At 53.6% G+C, this 18,543-nt stretch overlaps 1 protein-coding gene across 4 annotated transcripts; it reads left to right on the top strand.

Moving 5' to 3' along the window:
- The first annotated feature begins 178 nt into the window (after positions 1 to 178).
- SFXN3 (sideroflexin 3) lies at positions 179 to 7,463 on the top strand. Of its 4 annotated transcripts, XM_082425447.1 has the most exons (12): positions 197 to 330; positions 807 to 989; positions 1,488 to 1,651; positions 2,309 to 2,483; positions 2,828 to 2,922; positions 3,259 to 3,334; positions 3,718 to 3,803; positions 4,018 to 4,145; positions 4,325 to 4,374; positions 5,239 to 5,288; positions 5,756 to 5,803; positions 6,077 to 7,463. In XM_082425447.1, the coding sequence occupies exons 3-12, from the start codon at positions 1,491 to 1,493 to the stop codon at positions 6,171 to 6,173; spliced, it is 966 nt and encodes a 321-aa protein (XP_082281573.1). In that variant the 5' UTR covers positions 197 to 330; positions 807 to 989; positions 1,488 to 1,490; the 3' UTR covers positions 6,174 to 7,463. The 4 variants fall into 4 exon arrangements, with proteins under 4 accessions (XP_082281572.1, XP_082281575.1, XP_082281574.1 ...); XM_082425446.1 differs by lacking the exon at positions 807 to 989 and having other exon boundaries at positions 179 to 330; XM_082425448.1 differs by lacking the exon at positions 807 to 989 and having other exon boundaries at positions 185 to 330; positions 1,524 to 1,651.
- Positions 7,464 to 18,543: the final 11,080 nt, after the last annotated feature.

The raw sequence follows: 18,543 nt of genomic DNA, 5'->3' as shown, positions 1-18,543 counted from the left end.
AAGCAAATGGGGCAGCTCCTCCCCTCCTCTCTCGGGCTGGGGACGTGGGCAGAACTGATCCCTGAGCCCGGATTGGCTCTGGGAGATAGCGTAGGGCCGGGTCTCAGTGGCCCGGGCTGGGGGCGTCGCCCTTAAATGACACCCATCGCCCCCAGGCTCTGCCAATCCCTGGCCTCGCCGGGCGGATGCGCCAAGGGAGTCCCCGCCCCTCAGGCTGGCGAGCGTCACGCGTGACGTTACCCGTGATGAGTGTGAGGGCGGGGGCGACGCGCGGAGAGGAAGGCGGGACTGAGAGCTGCAGAGGACGGGAGCCCAGGAGCCTAGGAAAGCGTGAGTGCTCATTGTGCCGGGCGGGGTTCGGGGGTCAGAGGAGTAGGGGCTTGAGGGCTGGGAATCAGAGAGGAAAGTTGCCTCTGTCCTGCGAGATTCAGCATCTTCGGCTCTAGGGCACGAGGGGAGGTTGGCTGGGGAGGGAATGTCGGAGTGAGACTCTGTATGGTCACACATTCAAGTGTCTGCAACTGATGGATATGAGCTGTGTGTGTGTGTAAGTAACGGTCTTTGTATGCAGGGTGTGTCCACCCTGTTTGCAGGTCTGTGTAGGGCGTGTATGCTGGTGTCTTTGTGTGTGGGTATGTGAATGTGAGTGTGTGAGAGGGGAGGGTGTGTCTGCCTGTGAAGGAGGAAGTGTGGTTGGAGAGGATTAGTCATTCTGTAGGATTTTGCCCAACATGGCCAGATGAATGCTTCAGGCTTTCCTCTCTGTGCTGAGTGGAGGGGTCACTCACTGAATCCTGCTCCTTTAGAGGCAGGTAGCTCAGGGAGAGGTGGATGTGTGTTCGTGCCAGCCCTGCCCAGCTAGGGAACAAGGAGAGCCTTGGGCCATTCAGTGTGAGCTGAGGAAGATGGGTCTGGAGAGGGGACTGTGCATGCCCACGAGCACACCTGGCTGGCTGGCATCAGAGTCCCCTGTTTGAGATCTGGAATAGGTAAGCCCTGGAGTTGCCAATGAACCCTTGCTCTCCTCCAGTCAGGGCCTGGGGTGTGAGATGGCTTATGCCATCTTCCCAAACAGCCTTGGGGGTTTGTATGTAGGTCTCAAGGCAACTGGGGCCTAAAGCTGACATGAACGTGGATGTGTAATGCATATAATCTGCATTTTTGTGCATACAGAGCACAAGAGTAGCTGCATGGGATTAATTGCTGCTCATGCGTCAACCACGCACATGTAAATCCTCGCTCATGAAAATCTGTACCAGGCCAGAGTGCAAGGACATCTGTTTTCCTGGCCATGTTCTCTAGTGGCCCAGGGGGGCTGGAACATTGCCTAGGAAACAGCTCCTCCCCACATCCTTGCTTACCTATCTAGAGTCATCTTAAGCTCTAGAAGGATTGGCAGGGACCAGGGCAGCACCACCAACGTCTCCCCCATGTGGAGTCCTTGGACCCCTCCTTGGAGTCCTCTGACTTTGGTGCCTGCCCTGCAGAAAATGGGTGAGTTGCCCTTAGATATCAATATCCAGGAACCTCGCTGGGACCAGAGCACTTTCCTGGGCAGAGCCCGGCACTTCTTCACTGTGACTGACCCCCGAAATCTGCTGTTGTCTGGGGCACAGCTAGAAGCTTCCCGGAACATCGTGCAGAACTACAGGTGACCCCCAACCCCATTTAACCCAGGGGCTCATTCCCTGCTGTTAATACAGTACCTTTTGCACCTGTCTCCCCTAACTTGAGCGTGACCCTCTTCCACTCCTCCACCCTCTCACTCCCTTGCCCTCTCTGTTGGAATCACAGACAACTAGGGCACAGAACTTTAACTTAAAGGATTTCAGGGTGTTTGGGTTGAGGAGGTGGTGTCGATATTTGTGGGTAGGGGGCTGCTCTGTGTTTCACAAACCCTCTACAAGGACCTGTCCCACTGCTGGGCCACCCTCTGCAAGGGCAGAGGGACTCAGCTGAGTCCCAAGGAAGTAGGAGGGCAGCCTCCTTGTCTCCAGGAGGAAAAACTCATGCAACACCCCAGCCATTTTTGACCCATTGGAAACCACCATTACCCAGCATTGACCTAGCATTTGGGCAGAAACAGAAGGGCACCCCTCCTTGTGCGGTTAGAAGGGAAATAGAAATAGGAGCCCTCCTTCTGGCAAGACTTGATTCTTCCCCAGAGACAAGTAGTTCCTTTGTTTTGAGATTGGGAGCCAAAGTGCCTGGTCCTCTGCCCAGACTTCCCCTGAGCTGGGTGGGCAGGGCTTGGGAGGGCAGATCTGCCCCCTAGAATTGCCTGTTTCCTCCTTGCCAACCTCTGCAGGGCTGGCGTGGTGACGCCAGGGCTCACCGAGGACCAGCTCTGGAGGGCCAAGTATGTGTACGACTCTGCCTTCCATCCGGACACAGGGGAGAAGGTGGTCCTGATTGGCCGCATGTCAGCCCAGGTGCCCATGAACATGACCATCACCGGCTGCATGCTCACCTTCTACAGGCAGGTCCTATCCTGTGTGTCTCCTCCCTGGGTGCTCTGTCCAAGCTACAGTGTAACTTGATGACTAGGCACTTCCTCTCTGGGTCAGTTTGGGCAGAAAATAGTAGGTGGGTGAGAGCTTGTGTTAGAATCCCTTCCATTCCTCAGAACTCAGCCCCCGGGGTCCTCCCACCCCAGAGACAATGGGTGTGTTTGTGTAAGGAGGGTCATGCAGGGGTCACCAGAGCACGTTCTAGGGGCATCAACATTGCCCCTCCTGAGGGTTTGGGGTTAACCTTTGGGGTTTTATTATCAGTGTCCAAGGATGTGGGACACTGTGGAAGTAAGTGTCTTTGTTCCCTCAGGAAGACCCCAACCGTGGTGTTCTGGCAGTGGGTGAATCAGTCCTTCAATGCCATCGTTAACTACTCCAACCGCAGTGGCGACGCTCCCATCACTGTGGGGTGAGAGCTTGTTCCCTGGGACTCTTCTCCCGGCCCTCCATTGCTCTCTCTTGTCCCCCTGGGCCTATGCAGCCAGTGGCTCAGCGCCCTCCTCTCAGCCTGCCCCCCACTCACTTTCCTGGCCTGACTGAGGGCCTGAGGTCTTCTTGTATATGCTTTGGGGGACCCAGTCCTCTTCAAGGGTAGGGATTGAGGCTTCCAGACAAGTCTGCACTGGAGCAGGGGAGACGTTTCTCTGCAATGAGGCCACCCTCCCACACCTCATGTCCCTGAAGCAAAGAGCCACATGCTGGACTGTTTACCTCCCACCTTGTGTCCTGGCTCTTCTGCCCACAGGCAGCTGGGAACGGCTTACGTGAGTGCTACCACCGGGGCTGTGGCCACGGCCCTGGGACTCAAATCCCTCACCAAGGTAAATCCCCCCCATTCCACTGCCCCCCCAGTTCACGCTTTATCTGCCTCCTTCTTCCCTACCACTCCTCCACCCCAACCTACAGGATCCCCATATCTCTCCTCAGAGTTCCTTACCACCCCATGGCCCTTAGGGTCACTAAATCAGCGGTCCCCAACCTTTTTGGCACCTGGGACCGGTTTCGTGAGAGATAGTTTTTCCACGGACGGGGGTGAGGGGATGGGTCAGGTGGTAATGCGAGCAATGGGGAGCGGCAGATAAAGCTTCGCTCGCTTGCCCGCCTGCCACTCACCTTCTGCTGTGCGGCCCAGTTCCTAACAGGTACCGGTCTACGGCCCTGGGGTTGGGGACCCCTGCACTAAATGACATCTTTCCTCCCCCAGCATCTGCCCCCGCTGGTTGGCAGATTTGTGCCCTTTGCAGCTGTGGCAGCTGCCAACTGCATCAACATCCCCCTGATGAGGCAGAGGTGAGTGGCCCCAGCTCCTGGCGTGTGCACGCCCAGGGTGCATGTCGGCACACCAGCCAGCCACACGAGCTGCTGGGCCTAGTCTCAGTCTGGTGCTGGGATCCTGGGGTGGGAGAACCAGCCTTTGAATCTAGGCTGTCTGAGGGCACTAGCTGCCCATGAGAGCATGGCAGGTCAGATTTGTGATCTGACCCCCACCCCCTTCCCTTCTCAGAGAGCTGCAGGTGGGCATCCCGGTGACCGATGAACAGGGTCAGAGGCTTGGCCACTCGGTGGCCGCAGCCAAGCAAGGAATCTTCCAGGTGGTGGTATCAAGAATCTGCATGGCGATTCCTGCCATGGGTGAGGCAGGAGTGGCTCGGTGGGGCATGGGCGGCTCTAAGAGAAGGGGGTGCCATTATCCGGGGGGTTTGAGGACTCTGGGGGGAGTGGGAGGAGCTGCAAAGGGGGATCGCCCCTTCCTTAGGGTCCTGACTTTCACTCTACTAACTCCCTCCCTCCTTGCCCTGCTCTCCCCTCAGCCATTCCCCCCGTGATCATGGACACCCTGGAGAAGAAAGACTTCCTAAAGGTAGGTCACTCTCACCTCTCCTGTCCTAGTAGTAGTGGTGACTGGGGGCAGAAGTGACCGGTCCCCAACTTCCTCTCCAACCTGACTTGAGTCTAAGACTTGCTACCTGTTTGCTCCACCCCTGCGCTACCCCTTCCACCTTCATTAATTCATTCAGCAAGAATAAATTGAGCTGGAACGAAGGAACACTGAGGGTGCAGGAGGAGAAGGGAAGGGAAGGAAAGAAAGGGTTTCTGTCCTGAAGGAAGCTGGTGTCACTCCAGAGACCTCTGACACACATAGGGATGGACTATCACAGCCACGCTTGATAATCATGCTCGTGCTGTCAGCTACAAAAAACATTGAGACACACACACAGGCTCGCCCGCACACGAACAGGATGGAGAAGCAAGGCACAGGGATACAAGCTCTGGCTCATTTATTGAATCATTTATTCGCAAATATTTATTGAGTGCCAACCATGCACACGGAGCAATAGATTGGTGGCCTCTAAGGCTGGAGCAAATCAAGAAGGGTGTGCAGAGCAGGAGATGTGTTTGGAAAGGGACAGATTCACTCAGTGGGATGGAAAGGAGGGAGTGGAGGGTTAGAGGAGGCTTCCTGAAGAAAGCAGTTCCTGAAGGAAGTGTGGGAAGCGATTCTGAGAGGTGAAGATGGGTGGTGGGACGCTAGGGATGGTGTCAGCAAATGGGCCTGGCTGGAGTGGAGGGTGGTCAGTCCCTGTTATGGGACTGGGGGGAAGAAAAGGGCCACATGTCAGAGGCTCAAAGGCAGTGCTGATGGGATAGAGGCGTGGTGGGTGAATGTGTAGGGGTGAGGGGGGCAGGGGACACACACCATTACATTCTCTCTCTATCCCCACAGCGCCGCCCCTGGCTGGGGGCGCCCCTGCAGGTGGGACTGGTGGGCTTCTGGTAAGTGTGCAGGGGGTTAGATAGAATGTGTGGGAGTGTCCTTTCTGTGGTGGATGTGGGTGGGTCTTATTGCTTTTAAGATGTTTAAATACATCATTCATTCATACAGTCAGCTGGTAGGGGTCATGGACACCTGTAGGGCATACTGTGTGTGTTAGGAGTGATCTCTGTTCTTGAAGGTCAAGAATCTAGTCGAACAGGTTCTACATCTACCATGGAAACCATGGAAATACACCTTTTGGTACCAGCCCAGAGTTTCATGCACATTTAATTCCTGATTCTGTCGCTGGCTGTGGAGCTCTGGGTCACTGCTCTGGAGGCTCTTTCCTCAGCCAGAACCTAATGTCATCGTTGGCTTTAATCAATCTCCACCCCTAGGGGCTGTCTCCAGAGATGGGGTGGGGTGCCGGGAGGGAACACTCTTAGATCAGAGCTTCACAAGCCTTTCCAACACTCTTCTCCCTCAGCCTGGTATTTGCCACCCCCCTGTGCTGTGCCCTGTTCCCCCAGAGAAGGTAAGTGTTGCCCCCAGGCTTGGCTGGGGGCTTCAGACAGGTCTCCACATCTCTGGGAGCAGCTGATTTAGTTTCCTTCAGTGTGTTCCAGGAGGAGGCCTAGCAGGCATTCAACTTATTCTGGGGGTGGGGGAATGACCGTGATCTGGGCCTCTGGAAGTCGAAGGAGAAGATTCAGCAGCCTGGGAGGAAGAGGGGTGGTGATCGGGGGGCACCCAGCTGAGGGCGGTGGGCTCAGGGGACATTCAGCCTGCCTGCGCTGTTCTGTTGCAGCTCCATACACGTGAGGAGACTGGAGCCGGAGCTGAGAGCTCAGATCCATGAGCAAAACCCCAGTATCGAAGTGGTTTACTACAACAAGGGGCTTTGAGGGGGCGTCAGCCCCTGGCCTCCTCTCTCACCTCCTTGGGCTGCTGCTTTAGTGGAGCCTTGCCGTCCCTGCCACTTTTCCATCTGCCTGGTACTGGGCGGGGGCCTGGTGTGGGAGCAGCCGTTGAGACCAGCAATCCGTTAGGCTGGGAGAGGTGCCCCCATAGCCTTTTTCTCTCCTCTGATTTCAAAGAGCAGGGTCACATGATCCCTTTCTTCTGCGCTAGTGTGTCTACATATGTACATATGTGATAACGTGTGTGTACAGGCTGTCCTGGGATATCCTCATGTCTGGCTTCCCTTCTTGGCTTCCTGTCACCTGCCAGCCGGCCAGGCTACAGGACTTTCTCGCCTAAACAGTTCCACCAGCCAAGTCATTTCTGATGGAACCTTGCCCCTTCTGGACACAGGAGGAGACCCAGGATCTCAGGACAGAGACTGAGGGACACTAGCAGGCTAAACTGGGCTGAATCCTTCAGATTTCTGCTTCCTGGCTCCCGAAGCTGACTCAGGAACTGGGATGGCAGAGGACGACATGTCGGGATAAGGGAGGCAGGGGGCTTATCGCATTCCCCACATCCTGGAACGGGTCCTTTCCTCTCCTCTTCTCTGCTAGAACAAAGGAGTGTCAGTGTCCTGTACTGCTCTTGCCGTCTCCCCATCTCCCCCACACTGTAGTACGGGCATCTTTAGGCACAATCCTAGGAGTTCTTGGGCCACTGACATCATAACCTTAAGTCCAAAGTTACAATCCCAACCCCCTCCCCTAACCAAAAAGCCACAAAGGCAGAGCAAGCATTCCTGTTTAAGAGCCCCCACTGCACCCTCTTACGGAGGGACACAGCTTGGGAACGGTGCTTAAACTCCACAGGTGTCTAAGTGGCTGTAACTAGGACACCTGAAGGGCAACTAGGCCCTGAGCGTATGATCTCAAGACAGGGAATTTTGTGTTCCACTGATCTTGTTGGACGTTCAGCAGGATCCTGATCTTAGTTCCTTCTCTTTCTTGAGGCCTGGCCCTGCTCTCCCGCCCCCCCACCTCCAAGAGGAGGAAGGGCCCAGGAGTCAACGGCTGGTCCAAAGGGGAGGTGGACTTGGGGATGGAATATGTGCTGGTGAATTCACGGAGTGCAGAGCTGGACCATGACTCCAGCTCCTGTGACCTCTGGCTGAAGTGGGGTGAAGGCCCCAGTGTGATCCTCTAAGAGCACTTTCCTGCTCCCCCAACCAACCGCCACCAGTAATAAAAGCTATGGTGCCATTGTTACTCAATAAACCGAAAACCTGTCTACTTCTTGATCTTCACTCAATTCCATGTCCTGAGTGCCCAGGAAGAGCTTCCTGCCTGCGGCCTTCCCTTTTCTCCCTACAAAGTTCAGTTCTTAGTCTCTTCCCTCCCCTTCTGTAGGGAGCCTCAGCCCCCAGCAGAGGGAGCTCTGAGATTAGAAAAATCAGTCCTCCATCAGCACCCTGAGTACTAAAGTAGGAGGGATGTGGGTAGATGCCTCCACCTTCTATTCCCTCAGCAGATGGAGTGCTGGCTTCATTTCCTTCTTTTCTGGCCGGGGGCGGGGGTGGGGATGCAGGTTTGCTGATCACACACCTACAAACCAACTCAGGCTCTGGGCTTCTTGGTTCCCTTCAGGCATTTGGCATGGGGTGGTGGCCTCTGGGAGAGGAAGGCTAGAGGGCTAAGGACTGCCTGGCTCCATCAGAGAAGTTGTTAGGGCACCAGCACACCTCTACACCCCTACACTCATTGATGCAACACTGGAACAAGCCTGGTCGGTACCATTTGCTAGTTAACACCCCTTTCCCCCATCCCAGAGCCCTCTACTCCCTCCCGGCTTATGAGCCCCCCCACCCTTTTTTTTCTAGGAAAAATAAGGACCAAAGTCCTGTTCATGCCTATGTACAACTGGTGAGAGCTACTATTAAACAGTGTATAGTTGTCTTTTTTTTTTTTTTGGCCGTGCGGCTTGCGGGACCTTAGTTCCCTGACCAGGGATTGAACCCGCGCCCTCTGCCCTCAGCAGTGAAAGTGCAGAGTCCTAACCACTGGACCACCAGGGAATTCCCCCAATAGTTGCCTCTCTTACCAAGCCTCGGCTTAGGAAGATTCAAAAGAATAAATGTGAATGAATCTATAACAAAATCCATTCCGTATTCCCTGCAGGAAATACCCTTCATCTCCCTTTTTTTCAGCCTAAAGCTCTCACACTAGGTGGTCAGGAGAAATCTTTAGGGCTGAATGGTCCCACAACAGCCTCAAGTGACCTGTTACCCTGGCCTGCGCTCACTCGATCCTCTTAGGAAGTAGGAGTTTACTTGCTGGGCAGTGGGGGTGACACCAGCTACTGCTCATTGAGTCCTTCCCTGTTGTGCCAGGCAGGCTTACTGAAGCCAAGTGCTTTAAGTTCATTGTCTCCTTCGATCTCCACAACCACCCCTGTGAGGCCGGACATGTTATGTCCATTCATAGCAAGGACACAGGCTTATTAAAGACATTAAGAATGTTGCCCACAGCTACACAACTATGTGGTGGTGGAGCCAGGATTCAAGCCAAGTTGAGTGACTATGAAGCCTGTGCTATGCTTCTTCCTCACCTGCCAGCCGAACTTTAGGTCATTCTCCTACTCCCTTTGACATTCCAGGACATCTCCTCCCTGGGCCCAGTTTGTTTACAGGCCAGCAAAACTGACAGGCCCACAAGTGTACAGACCTTTTACCAAAGCCACCGAGGAGTTTCCAAGCTTGAGGGTTTTATAGCTGAAGGAGTAAAAGCAAAGATTCCCATTCTTGATTAACTATGGGAAGACATTTAGATAACCAGTTTCAATTCCATCCTGTTCTGCCGGGGAACAGTGCCTCCCACCAAGCCCACCTGGAGCCCTGGGTCAAATCTTGAAGGCTGTTTCTGAAGTTACAGTTTTGGCCTTTGGCAATCCCCTTGAAAAGAGGCCTATGCACTTTTACTGGAAAACCTAGGTAAAAGAAACCCACTTGGGGAGTGAGGTGCCGGAATTTCTGTAAAACAAAATCATTAAGAACATTTAATAACAATTATCTGTGCTCTGCAGATAATACTAAACCACGTCAGAGAGAAGGCTGGCCAGGGCACCAGTGGGCCAGTGAGAAGGAAGGCTTTCCTGCCATCTTTCATTCCTAGTTCCATACCAGCTTCTCAAAGAAAAAAACGGTTGGTTTAAGCTAACTTCACAGGTTCTCTAGGGGCAAATCCTAGCCAGGCATATTTTCCAGACTGCCTCTACGTGCTTGGAATTTTCCTCGGATGTCAGCATTTGGGTAGAGATAGCACTGTTCTCACAGTTAAATAATCGGCCCCATTCTTGGGCCTCCTCTCTTTCTCCCAGTGCTCAGACTCCAGGAACCTTCTCTGGGAACCTGCATCTGCATCCTTGGCCTTCCTCCCCAGCCTTCTTCCTCTCTCCTGGCCTACGTTCTAAGGGAAAAAATGGCTTGGACCTGGAGGCCTGGCTTACCCTGGCCATAGGGAGGGGACCAGGTGGCCATATCCTGCTCTTTTCCTTGGTCACTGGGGCTAATGAGGCCGGCATCTTAAGGACAGGTGGTTTGGGCCAGCTTTAGCTCAGGCCCTGTGGACTCATGCCAGTCAGACTATCCTAGTTCCGCCCTGGCTGGTGTCCTAAGAGCCAAAACCAAGTCCCATTTCCTCCCCGTCAAGCTTGTCAGTCTCAAGCCAACCCCGCCCCTGGGCCTGTTATTCATAGCTGAGCCACGCCCCTCATGGGGGACATAGCCAGTCAGAAGCAGCGTCCCGCCCCTGCTTGGCTTCTGTCGGTCAAAATTCGGCTGGCTGCACCTCCTTCCCGTTTCCCGGGCAATGACTTCAGCGCCGCAGGCCGGGCATACGATTCACCTCGCCTACCTGAGCCTGGAACATACGTCAAAGATCCGCTTCCTTGATGACCTCGGTCCCGAACCGTTAAATCCGCCAAATCCCTCCCTACTTTCCAGTTTCGAAATCCAAGAGCATGCCAGGGCCCACCCTTTGACTTCCGGCCTAGAAATCCGCGAGGTTATTGAGGAATCACGCGAGGCCCCTCCTGGGTCACAAGCCCCGCATTTTTCCCGTGGCCTGCGAGGCTCTTGGCCCTGCCTCTTGCGCCTGCCGTGGTCTCTCCGTCTCTCCACCCTTGTATCCCACAGTTCACTGAACTCTGCTAAGTGTGGCTCTGTGCCCGGCGCTGAGTAGAAATGGGCTGTTGGGTGAAGAGGGCCTTCCCATCTGCAGGGACACAGCCCCGTGCAGGGCAGGCATTAAGGCACCTCTCTCGGTCCCCTCTTCCTCAGTCTCCCCACACGTTGCAGTGATCTCAGGTCCTGATGCCGGGCAACATTTTGCTAGGAATTGTGGAGGAACCTCGAACCAGCTGGATCAGTCTCCAAAAGGCAGCTTCCGGGGCTGCTCCCTTCTCTCTTCTTTTATACACATTTTTTTCCTGACTGGCAGTCCCCGCCCAGGCTGCCGGAAGGACAACAGCAGCCTCAGCTTCAGGCCACAGCCTCCTCCAGCTTTCTCCTTCCAGTCTTCTCAGACCAGCGACATTTGGCAACTGAATAACGACCAGGAGAATGGGGGAGGAACTCGGAATAATTTAGGCTACTTACACAACTCTGTTCTCCTGCCATCCCCATACCTCCAGTAGGAAAATAACCCCGTGCCTGTAACAAGCAACACACAGCTCCTTCAGGGTAAAGTGTTTGCTTATGGAACAAGAGTTTGCTATTTTAATCTATAAGTTAACCACCCATGCTATTTTCTTTTTTTTTTTTTAAACAATCTGTTTTTAAACATGTTCAAACCTTGCAGTTCTTTTTTTTTTTTAATGAATTAACATGTTTTTATTTATTTATTTATTTTTGGCTGTGTTGGGTCTTCGTTTCTGTGCGGGGGCCACTCTTCATCGCGGTGCGCGGGCCTCTCACTATCGTGGCCTCTCTTGTTGTGGAGCACAGGCTCCAGACGCGCAGGCTCAGTAGTTGTGGCTCACGGGCCCAGTTGCTCCGCGGCATGTGGGATCTTCCCAGACCAGGGCTCGAACCCGTGTCCCCTGCTTTAGCAGGCAGATTCTCAACCACTGCACCACCAGGGAAGCCCCCCATGCTATTTTCTGACTGAAGACCTCCCCTCCCCTATCACCAGCAAATCCTCAATTGACAACTTTCATTTCCCAGAAGGAGCACCACTGGTTTGGGTTATAATTGAAGTTATTTGTGGAAAGCAACAGAGAATGATTGTGGCTGCTTCGGTAAACGGAGGGATGTATTGGAAGGATTCTGCCGTAGCTCTCAAAATCAGACATGGAGCTAACCAACCAGGCCTTGGAAAAGGCAAGAAGCTGGGCAGTTCTGGAGGCCTCAGCAATGGGAGTATATGGACACTGCCATGAAGGCAACAGCTTCAGCCAGCTTCAGTCTCTCCGTTCAAATTTGAAAAATTGGTGCAGCTTAGATCAGTTGTCTACCCCTAGGAGGTGGCCAGAGGTCAGGGTCAAGTTGCAAGGAACTGCACATCATTACTTCAGGTACACCTCTGTGGCTGGGGCTGTTCTCAAAGAAGGGCAGTTGTTGTGAGCTGGGACTTAAGTTTTGTTTTGTTTTTTTTATAATTACTGCTCTTCATTTATTTATTTATTTATTTATTTATTTATTTATTTATTTATTTATTAACATCCTTATTGGAGTATAATTGCTTTACAATGGTGTGTTAGTTTCTGCTCTATAACAAAGTGAATCAGCTATACGTATACATGTAGCCCCATATCCCCTCCCTCTTGCGTCTCCCTCCCTCCCACCCTCCCTATCCCACCCCTCTAGGTGGTCACAAAGCACCGAGCTGATCTCCCTGTGCTATGCGGCTGCTTCCCACTAGCTATCGGTTTTACATTTGGTAGTGTATATATGTCCATGCCACTCTCTCACTTTGGCTGGGACTTAACTTGATTGGTATTTGCTACACCATGTATTCCTATTGATCCTATACAAATGATTCTCTCCAGTTTAAATGAAAAACCTGAGGGCAGGCAGCATTTTATTGTGATATTCACTTTTTATTGTGATGAAAAACTCATGACATAAGAACCGTCTTAACCGTGTTTAAGTTCAGTAGTGTTAAGTATATTCACATTGTTGTGGAGTTGATCTTCATAACTTTTTCATCTTGCACGTCTGAAACTCTCTACCCGTTAAGCAACTACTCATATCTTCACTTTTATATGCCCACAGTACCTATAATAGTGCCCGAACCACAGTAGGTACACAATACATGTTTTCTGAATAAATGAATGTGGAATCCAAAAGTGCCCTAACCCCCACTCATATGTTGGTCCTAGGTTAGTTTACTAACTGGGTGGTTCTCAATCTGTTTTACACCTCAACAAACCTAAGAGATATGACATATTCACAACAGAAACAATGGCTCACAGCTTTAGTGATTTTCAGCCTCGAGGATGGGGAGCATGTCCTCCCAAGGAGGCATGGCAGAATCTTGGGGGTAGTGTGGCTTGAAAAGTCCCCTAGGCAAAATGAAGCTTGTCCCTAGAGATGTCCCTACATATGATAGCCAGCAAGAGAAGGAGCTCAGCCCTCCCTCTTCTGTGTCTCCCTAGGAGTCCTAAATGCAGGGAGGTGAGGGAGAAAGTATCTAACATGTAATCAGAGCCACTGTCTCCAACTGTGCTGTCTATCTGCTTCCTTGCACCTGCCAATGCCTTTTCCTTTTGGCAGTTCCCTGTGGTGCTGACCTGCCCTCCACCTCTGCCACTTCTTGGGGAGGGCACCGAGCTGCCATCATTTAAGGCATGCTGGAAAGGAGACACCTTCACCTCATTCTTGTCCAGTCCCTATAGAGTAGTCCCACGCAGAGTTGCTGGTCTCTGGTGATATAGTTTCATTGTCACGACCTCCTTTCCAGGGCACCAAGGTACAGTGGGGTGGAAGGTGGTGCTGGGTAACAGTGATGTAAGACTAACACCTGAACACCCAGGCTGTCAGACTCCCCTCCTTATATCTGACCTCTGAGTTGTGGATAAGATTCAAGTTCTTTTCCTGTGGCCAAATCAGATGACCTCTGTTCAGTTGTCCCAACCTTTCCAAGACCACTAAGGAGGCTTGTTGCTTAAAGAAAACAGGTAGATTCCCTAAGTCTGTGGTTTCCAAACTGTGTACTGAGGCACCCCAGAGTGCCACAATGAACTCATAGGACTGCCAGACATTTAAAGTTTTTGAGGGAAATCCGGCAATACTCGACATTTGCTAGACACTGCACAAACTACTAGCTTGAGGTAGTTCACAGTTTCAAACTTAGTTTGTGCTACATCACTTTCAATGATGTCTTTGCAAAACTGGGTTTTTGATGGTTGCTGTGACAAACAGCAAGAATTACACAAAAGTCAGTGTGGAACAGGAACTGGTGACACTATCCAAGCTGATTCCAAGTTTTGAGAAGTTATGCAGAGCCCAACAGGACACACATTCCATTCATTAGTAATCGAACTTAAGAATAATGTAAAAATATTCTTTTTTTCTTCCAATTTATGTGTGTTAGTTTTTCAAATGGCTACAAAGGAGTTAGGATGTAAATATTTATTAAATTGTTTCGACCTAAGTACTTTTTTTTTGGCCGTGTTGGGTCTTCCTTGCTGTGCGCGGGCTTTCTCTAGTTCGGCGAGCGGGGGCTGCTCTTTGTTGTGGTGTGAGGGCTTCTCATTGTGGTGGCTTCCCTTGCTGCGGAGCATGAGCTCTAGGCGCACAGGCTTCAGTAGTTGTGGCATGCGGGCTCAGTAGTTGTGGCTCACAAGCTCTAGAGCACAGGCTCAGTAGTTGTGGCACACAGGTTTAGTTGCTCCGCGGCTGTGGGATCTTCCCGGACCAGGGCTCAAACCCGTGTGCCCTGCATTGGCAGGCGGATTCTTAACCACTGCGCCACCAGGGAAGCCCTAGACCTAAGTATATAAAGGGAATTGTTAGATATTTCTTTTGGCCTAGGGTACTGTGAAAAAATCACTGAAAAACTAAGGGCTCCATGAATGTAGAAAATTTGGGAACCCCTGCCCTAAATGAATGAAGGAAGAAATGAAGGAATGAGGGAATATCACTGGGTTGCATTTGGGTCTCAGACCTGCCCTCTGTAAGCTCAGCAAGCACTGTGCCTCTGTAGGAAACTTTTTCTTATTAAATTCTTAATGATTGCTTCTGGGGAATTCTAATCTTGTTTCAGTGATACAGGTGTTCACAATGTGATCAGAGGGTGGTAGAGTGTCCCTAGGGACTGGGGATGGTGGTGGTAACTTGGAAGTCAGAGCCGCGTTGACCTGGTCAGCTCAGAAGATCAGAAGCAAAGGAGAGAATGGAGGCTGAGGACAGTGGGGCGCCGCCTTGACCGGCTCTGCTCTGCACCTTCAGCTGGGTTGCACCAGGTAGCCCAGCCTCCTTGGTGAAATCTCCAGAGACCTGCCCTACACTACGCCCCCTGGAGGCCACACTGGGTCTGTTGGACAAATGGACGCGCTATCTCTCGGCCCCCGGAAATCTGGGGCCTTTGATCCGCCCCCATCCCCGGGGAGGGAGGGGGTGGGTGCCGCTGGGCCCCCATGCAGGTCTATGCTTCTCTCTACTTCCCCGCCCGCATCCTCAGGTGACTGGTGGGCGCCTTCCCGGCGCGAAGACTGCAGAACCGGCGGGTCCCTAGCGCCCCGGCTCATACATTAAAGATGCGGAGGCGCTGGGACTGCGGTGCCACAAACATGAAGACAAATTTTTAATCCCGAGCAAGAAGATGCCGGGAGATGGTGGGCACGGGAGAAAAATGAATTAGGTTTTTATTATGTGTTTTATTATGCTGTAATTGAACAGGATTAGGTGAGAATACAATATATTTCTGATGCGGCTGGAGCGGGGAGCGGGCGGGAAAGAGGCTGACAGCGAGCGAGAGACAGCGAATCCCGCAGAGAAGCCGGGGCTCCAAGGCGCGGCGGGCCCCAGGGGAGGGCTGAGGAGCGGCTGCGTGGGCGACCCCCTCCCAACCCCGCTTCCCCGGGCAGTTTGGATCTGGATGCGGGTGGGGGTGAGGAGGGCTGCCTTGGGCGGATTGGGTTAGCGACAGGTCCCGCTAGCATATGCTGGAGGAGGGGACGGGCTTGAGAGTTGGAGGACTGGGAGCTCACAGACCCGCCCCAGAAGGGAAAGTGAGTCACAGAGGGGGAAGGGGCGCAAATATGAAAAGAGGAGGCGCTCTGGAGCCATGGGGTCACGGATGCCCGCGAATTCACACTTGCTCCTAACATCTACCCCCTGCACACGTCGGGCACAGGCCTCGTAGGTCAGCAAACATCGGAGCGCCCACTTTGTGCCCGGCCCTTGCTTACGGCAGGGAGACTAGGGCTTTCAGACCCTCCACCTCCCCGTGTATCCCACCCAACTCCTGTCACCTCTGAAAAGATCCCTATCTACGCAGGTCTAACCCAGCACCTTCCCCCCAGCCCTGCGCCTCCAGGAGGCCTCGTCAGATAAAGGGCGCCCAGGTGAGCCCGGGAGCTGGGCTTTCGGGCGGGAATGGGCGACCCGTCCTCTCACCCCCGAACCGCCTCCCTCCCCGAGCTCCCTCTCGGTCCGCCGCAGCCCCGGCAGCTTCATTAAGGGCCGCCGCCAGCTCCGCGTCTCACCTGCTGCAGCAACCCCTTGCGCTCCGCCAGGGACCCGCTCCTGGCGGTGATGAAGAGGCCCATTAGCCGCTTCTACCTTTAGGGCGGACTGGGCCGCTCTCCCCACCTCCCAATTAGGACATTAGAAACCGTCAACCAAGATTAATAGTTGCCCGGCTCCGGGGCAGGGAGATGAGCCCAGATACGGCTGCAGCGCCGCTCGCTCCGCGCCGGGCCAAACTTGTGCGGGCCGGGCGCACCACCCGCCGCCGCCATCCCTCCTTCCACCTCCTTTTCCGCCCCCAGGCGTCCCTGAGGCTATCGGGTGAGTCCCACAGTGGGGTCAGGAGTGTCAGAGACCGGAATTCTAGGCCCTGCTCTGTCTCGGACCCGGGCTTGTTCTGAGGCTAGGCGAGTAGGGGAGGCAGGTGCACCCTCTTCAGGGGTCTCCCCCACCTCCCCCACGGTTTGATTGAAGGATTTCTGATCTTAAATGATGGACTGACCTTCGCTTTCTCGGAGAGGCTTCCTTGACCCCCTCTCCGCCAAGTCAATTCCTTTTCTTATTCTTGCTCATTTCCCCGTGTCATATTTTTCAGTATATGTACCATATGTGTGCTTTTACCTTTATCTGTGTGATTATATTATTGTCTGTCTCCCCCACTGGACTGGGGGCTCCAGGGGGAAGGGACCATCGCTTTGCTCACCATGGGCTCTGGAGCACCTTCAGTAATTGTGTGTTGAATGGATGAGTGGGCAACAGGTTTGTTCCCTGTGTTTTTTATTGAAATATCTGTTTCCTATGTAAACTCCCCCACTACCTTCTTAAGCACCCTCACAGCACCTGCACTCTTTCTTCTAATTTGTATTATAATTGTAACTTATTTCTGTAATTATCAGTTTGATGTTTTCTCTCCCTTGAGGTCATAGTTCCTGGAGGACAGGCAGGAGCTGGGCACACAGCTGCCTGCCAGCTGGGAGCTCAGCACTTAGTCGTCAGATTATGGTGCCTGAGGACTCAAGAGCTTTAGAGCTCTTCCAACTCCATTCTTTTGAGGATTCCGTGGCCTAGAGAGGCAAAGTGCTTGCCTGAGGTCACACAACCAACTAGAAGCAGAGCCAGGATGAAAACAACTCTTCTCTCCAACGCACTGTGATTTTTCTCCAAAGGTCACATCATCTGGGATCCTGAGGAAGCCCCTTCTGAATTCTGAGGTTTCTAAGCGTTGAGGAATCTGTGGGGTGGTCCCAGGTGTCTCTTCCTTGGTGATAGTGGTCACCCAGAACTAAGCCTTTCCCCCTTCCTCCAGGGGTTTGGGCCCCAGATGCACCCTACACTCTGTGTCAACAGGGGCAAATTCTTTCCATTAAGTCTGGACTCTAGTTTCTCTTCCTTGGATGTAAAACAAGGGGACAAGGGGAGTCTCATCTCTCCAAGCCTGGAGAGTTGTGAACTCTCTGATCTTCCTCTCCCATCCCCACACCTACTCCCCACCCCTCAGCTCCAGGGGGGGAAATGACTTGGGGGCAGAAAATGAAGTCAACTACAGAGGAAGTACTAAGATGAGAGAGTGGGGGCCTGAGTTCTTCCTCCACCTCGTCACACCCCTCGTGTCACCTCTCTAGAATCCACACACGCTAGGCGGGAAGGGCGGGACTGGGTTTGGTGATGGAGACCAGATCGATACTTCACTAGGTTTTGAAGACCGCAGGCTTTCACCTTGCAGATAATGGGGTGAGCGGCGGTAAACTCTCACAGACAGAAAGGGCTCCCCCGGCCTTAATGAGATAATCAATACTTGTTCTCGGCTTAATTTCCATCTAATTGCTCTTTAACGACGCCGGATAATGGGCTGCCTCCTGTGAGGAGAGAGCTGGCTGGGAATCCGACCCGCCTCGGACTCCCGCCCGTCCTCCCGTGGGCGAGGTGCCCTCGCTCAGGTGGGATGGGGGCGCACCCCGCTGCCCCGGCGGGGCTGGAGCTCCCTCCGCCGGCCTCCTCGCCCGGCGCTGCCACCTGCCTGCGGCGTTCTCGGCCCTCGCAGGGGGCGCTCTGCGCCCTGGATGCGGGACCCCAGCCAAGCCGCCGGGGTCAGGGCTCCGGGCCACCCATCTGACTGGCCCGCGGAACCGCTCGGTGCCCTCGCCCCCTGACGGCGCCTCATCCTCCCTGCTACCCGCCGGGCCAGGCACGTTGCGGCCCAGCCCCCAGGCCGAGCTGAGGCGCCTCTGGACGCGACCTTTCCTCCTTTCCCTTCCTACCTCCACGCATTGCACGTGGCCGTGGTCCGGAGGCCTTGGGTAAATTGCTGTGTGTCTGCATCTAAGGAGGGCTCCGATGCTATTTTTCCCTGTGAGGTAGCTGGCTGCCTCCTGCAGAGGAGGCTTGCTGGTCACCACAGACCGACCACTCAAGCAAGGAGGGGAGAGGGACAAGAATGAGGAAGGCTGGGGTGGGACCCCTAGGCCCTATGGCTCAGGGGCTCACACTGCCCCCCAGCTCAGAGAACCACCTCATTTCCAGTCACCATCCCCTCCACCCCAGCCACCTATAGCCAGGAAGATTCCTGCCAACACTAGCAGTTCAGGTATCAGCTGTAATGCCTGTCACCTCCCACCCGCCTGTCTCAGCACTAGGAGCAGCTGGAGGTTCTCCCCAAGGCCTCTAACAGGGGACTGACCTGC

The sequence above is a fragment of the Balaenoptera physalus genome, assembly GCF_965194825.1.
Source record: "Balaenoptera physalus genome assembly, chromosome: 14".
NCBI lineage: Eukaryota > Metazoa > Chordata > Mammalia > Artiodactyla > Balaenopteridae > Balaenoptera > Balaenoptera physalus.
Note: the sequence above shows the minus strand (reverse complement) of the source record. Positions and strands in the feature narration are given on the sequence as shown.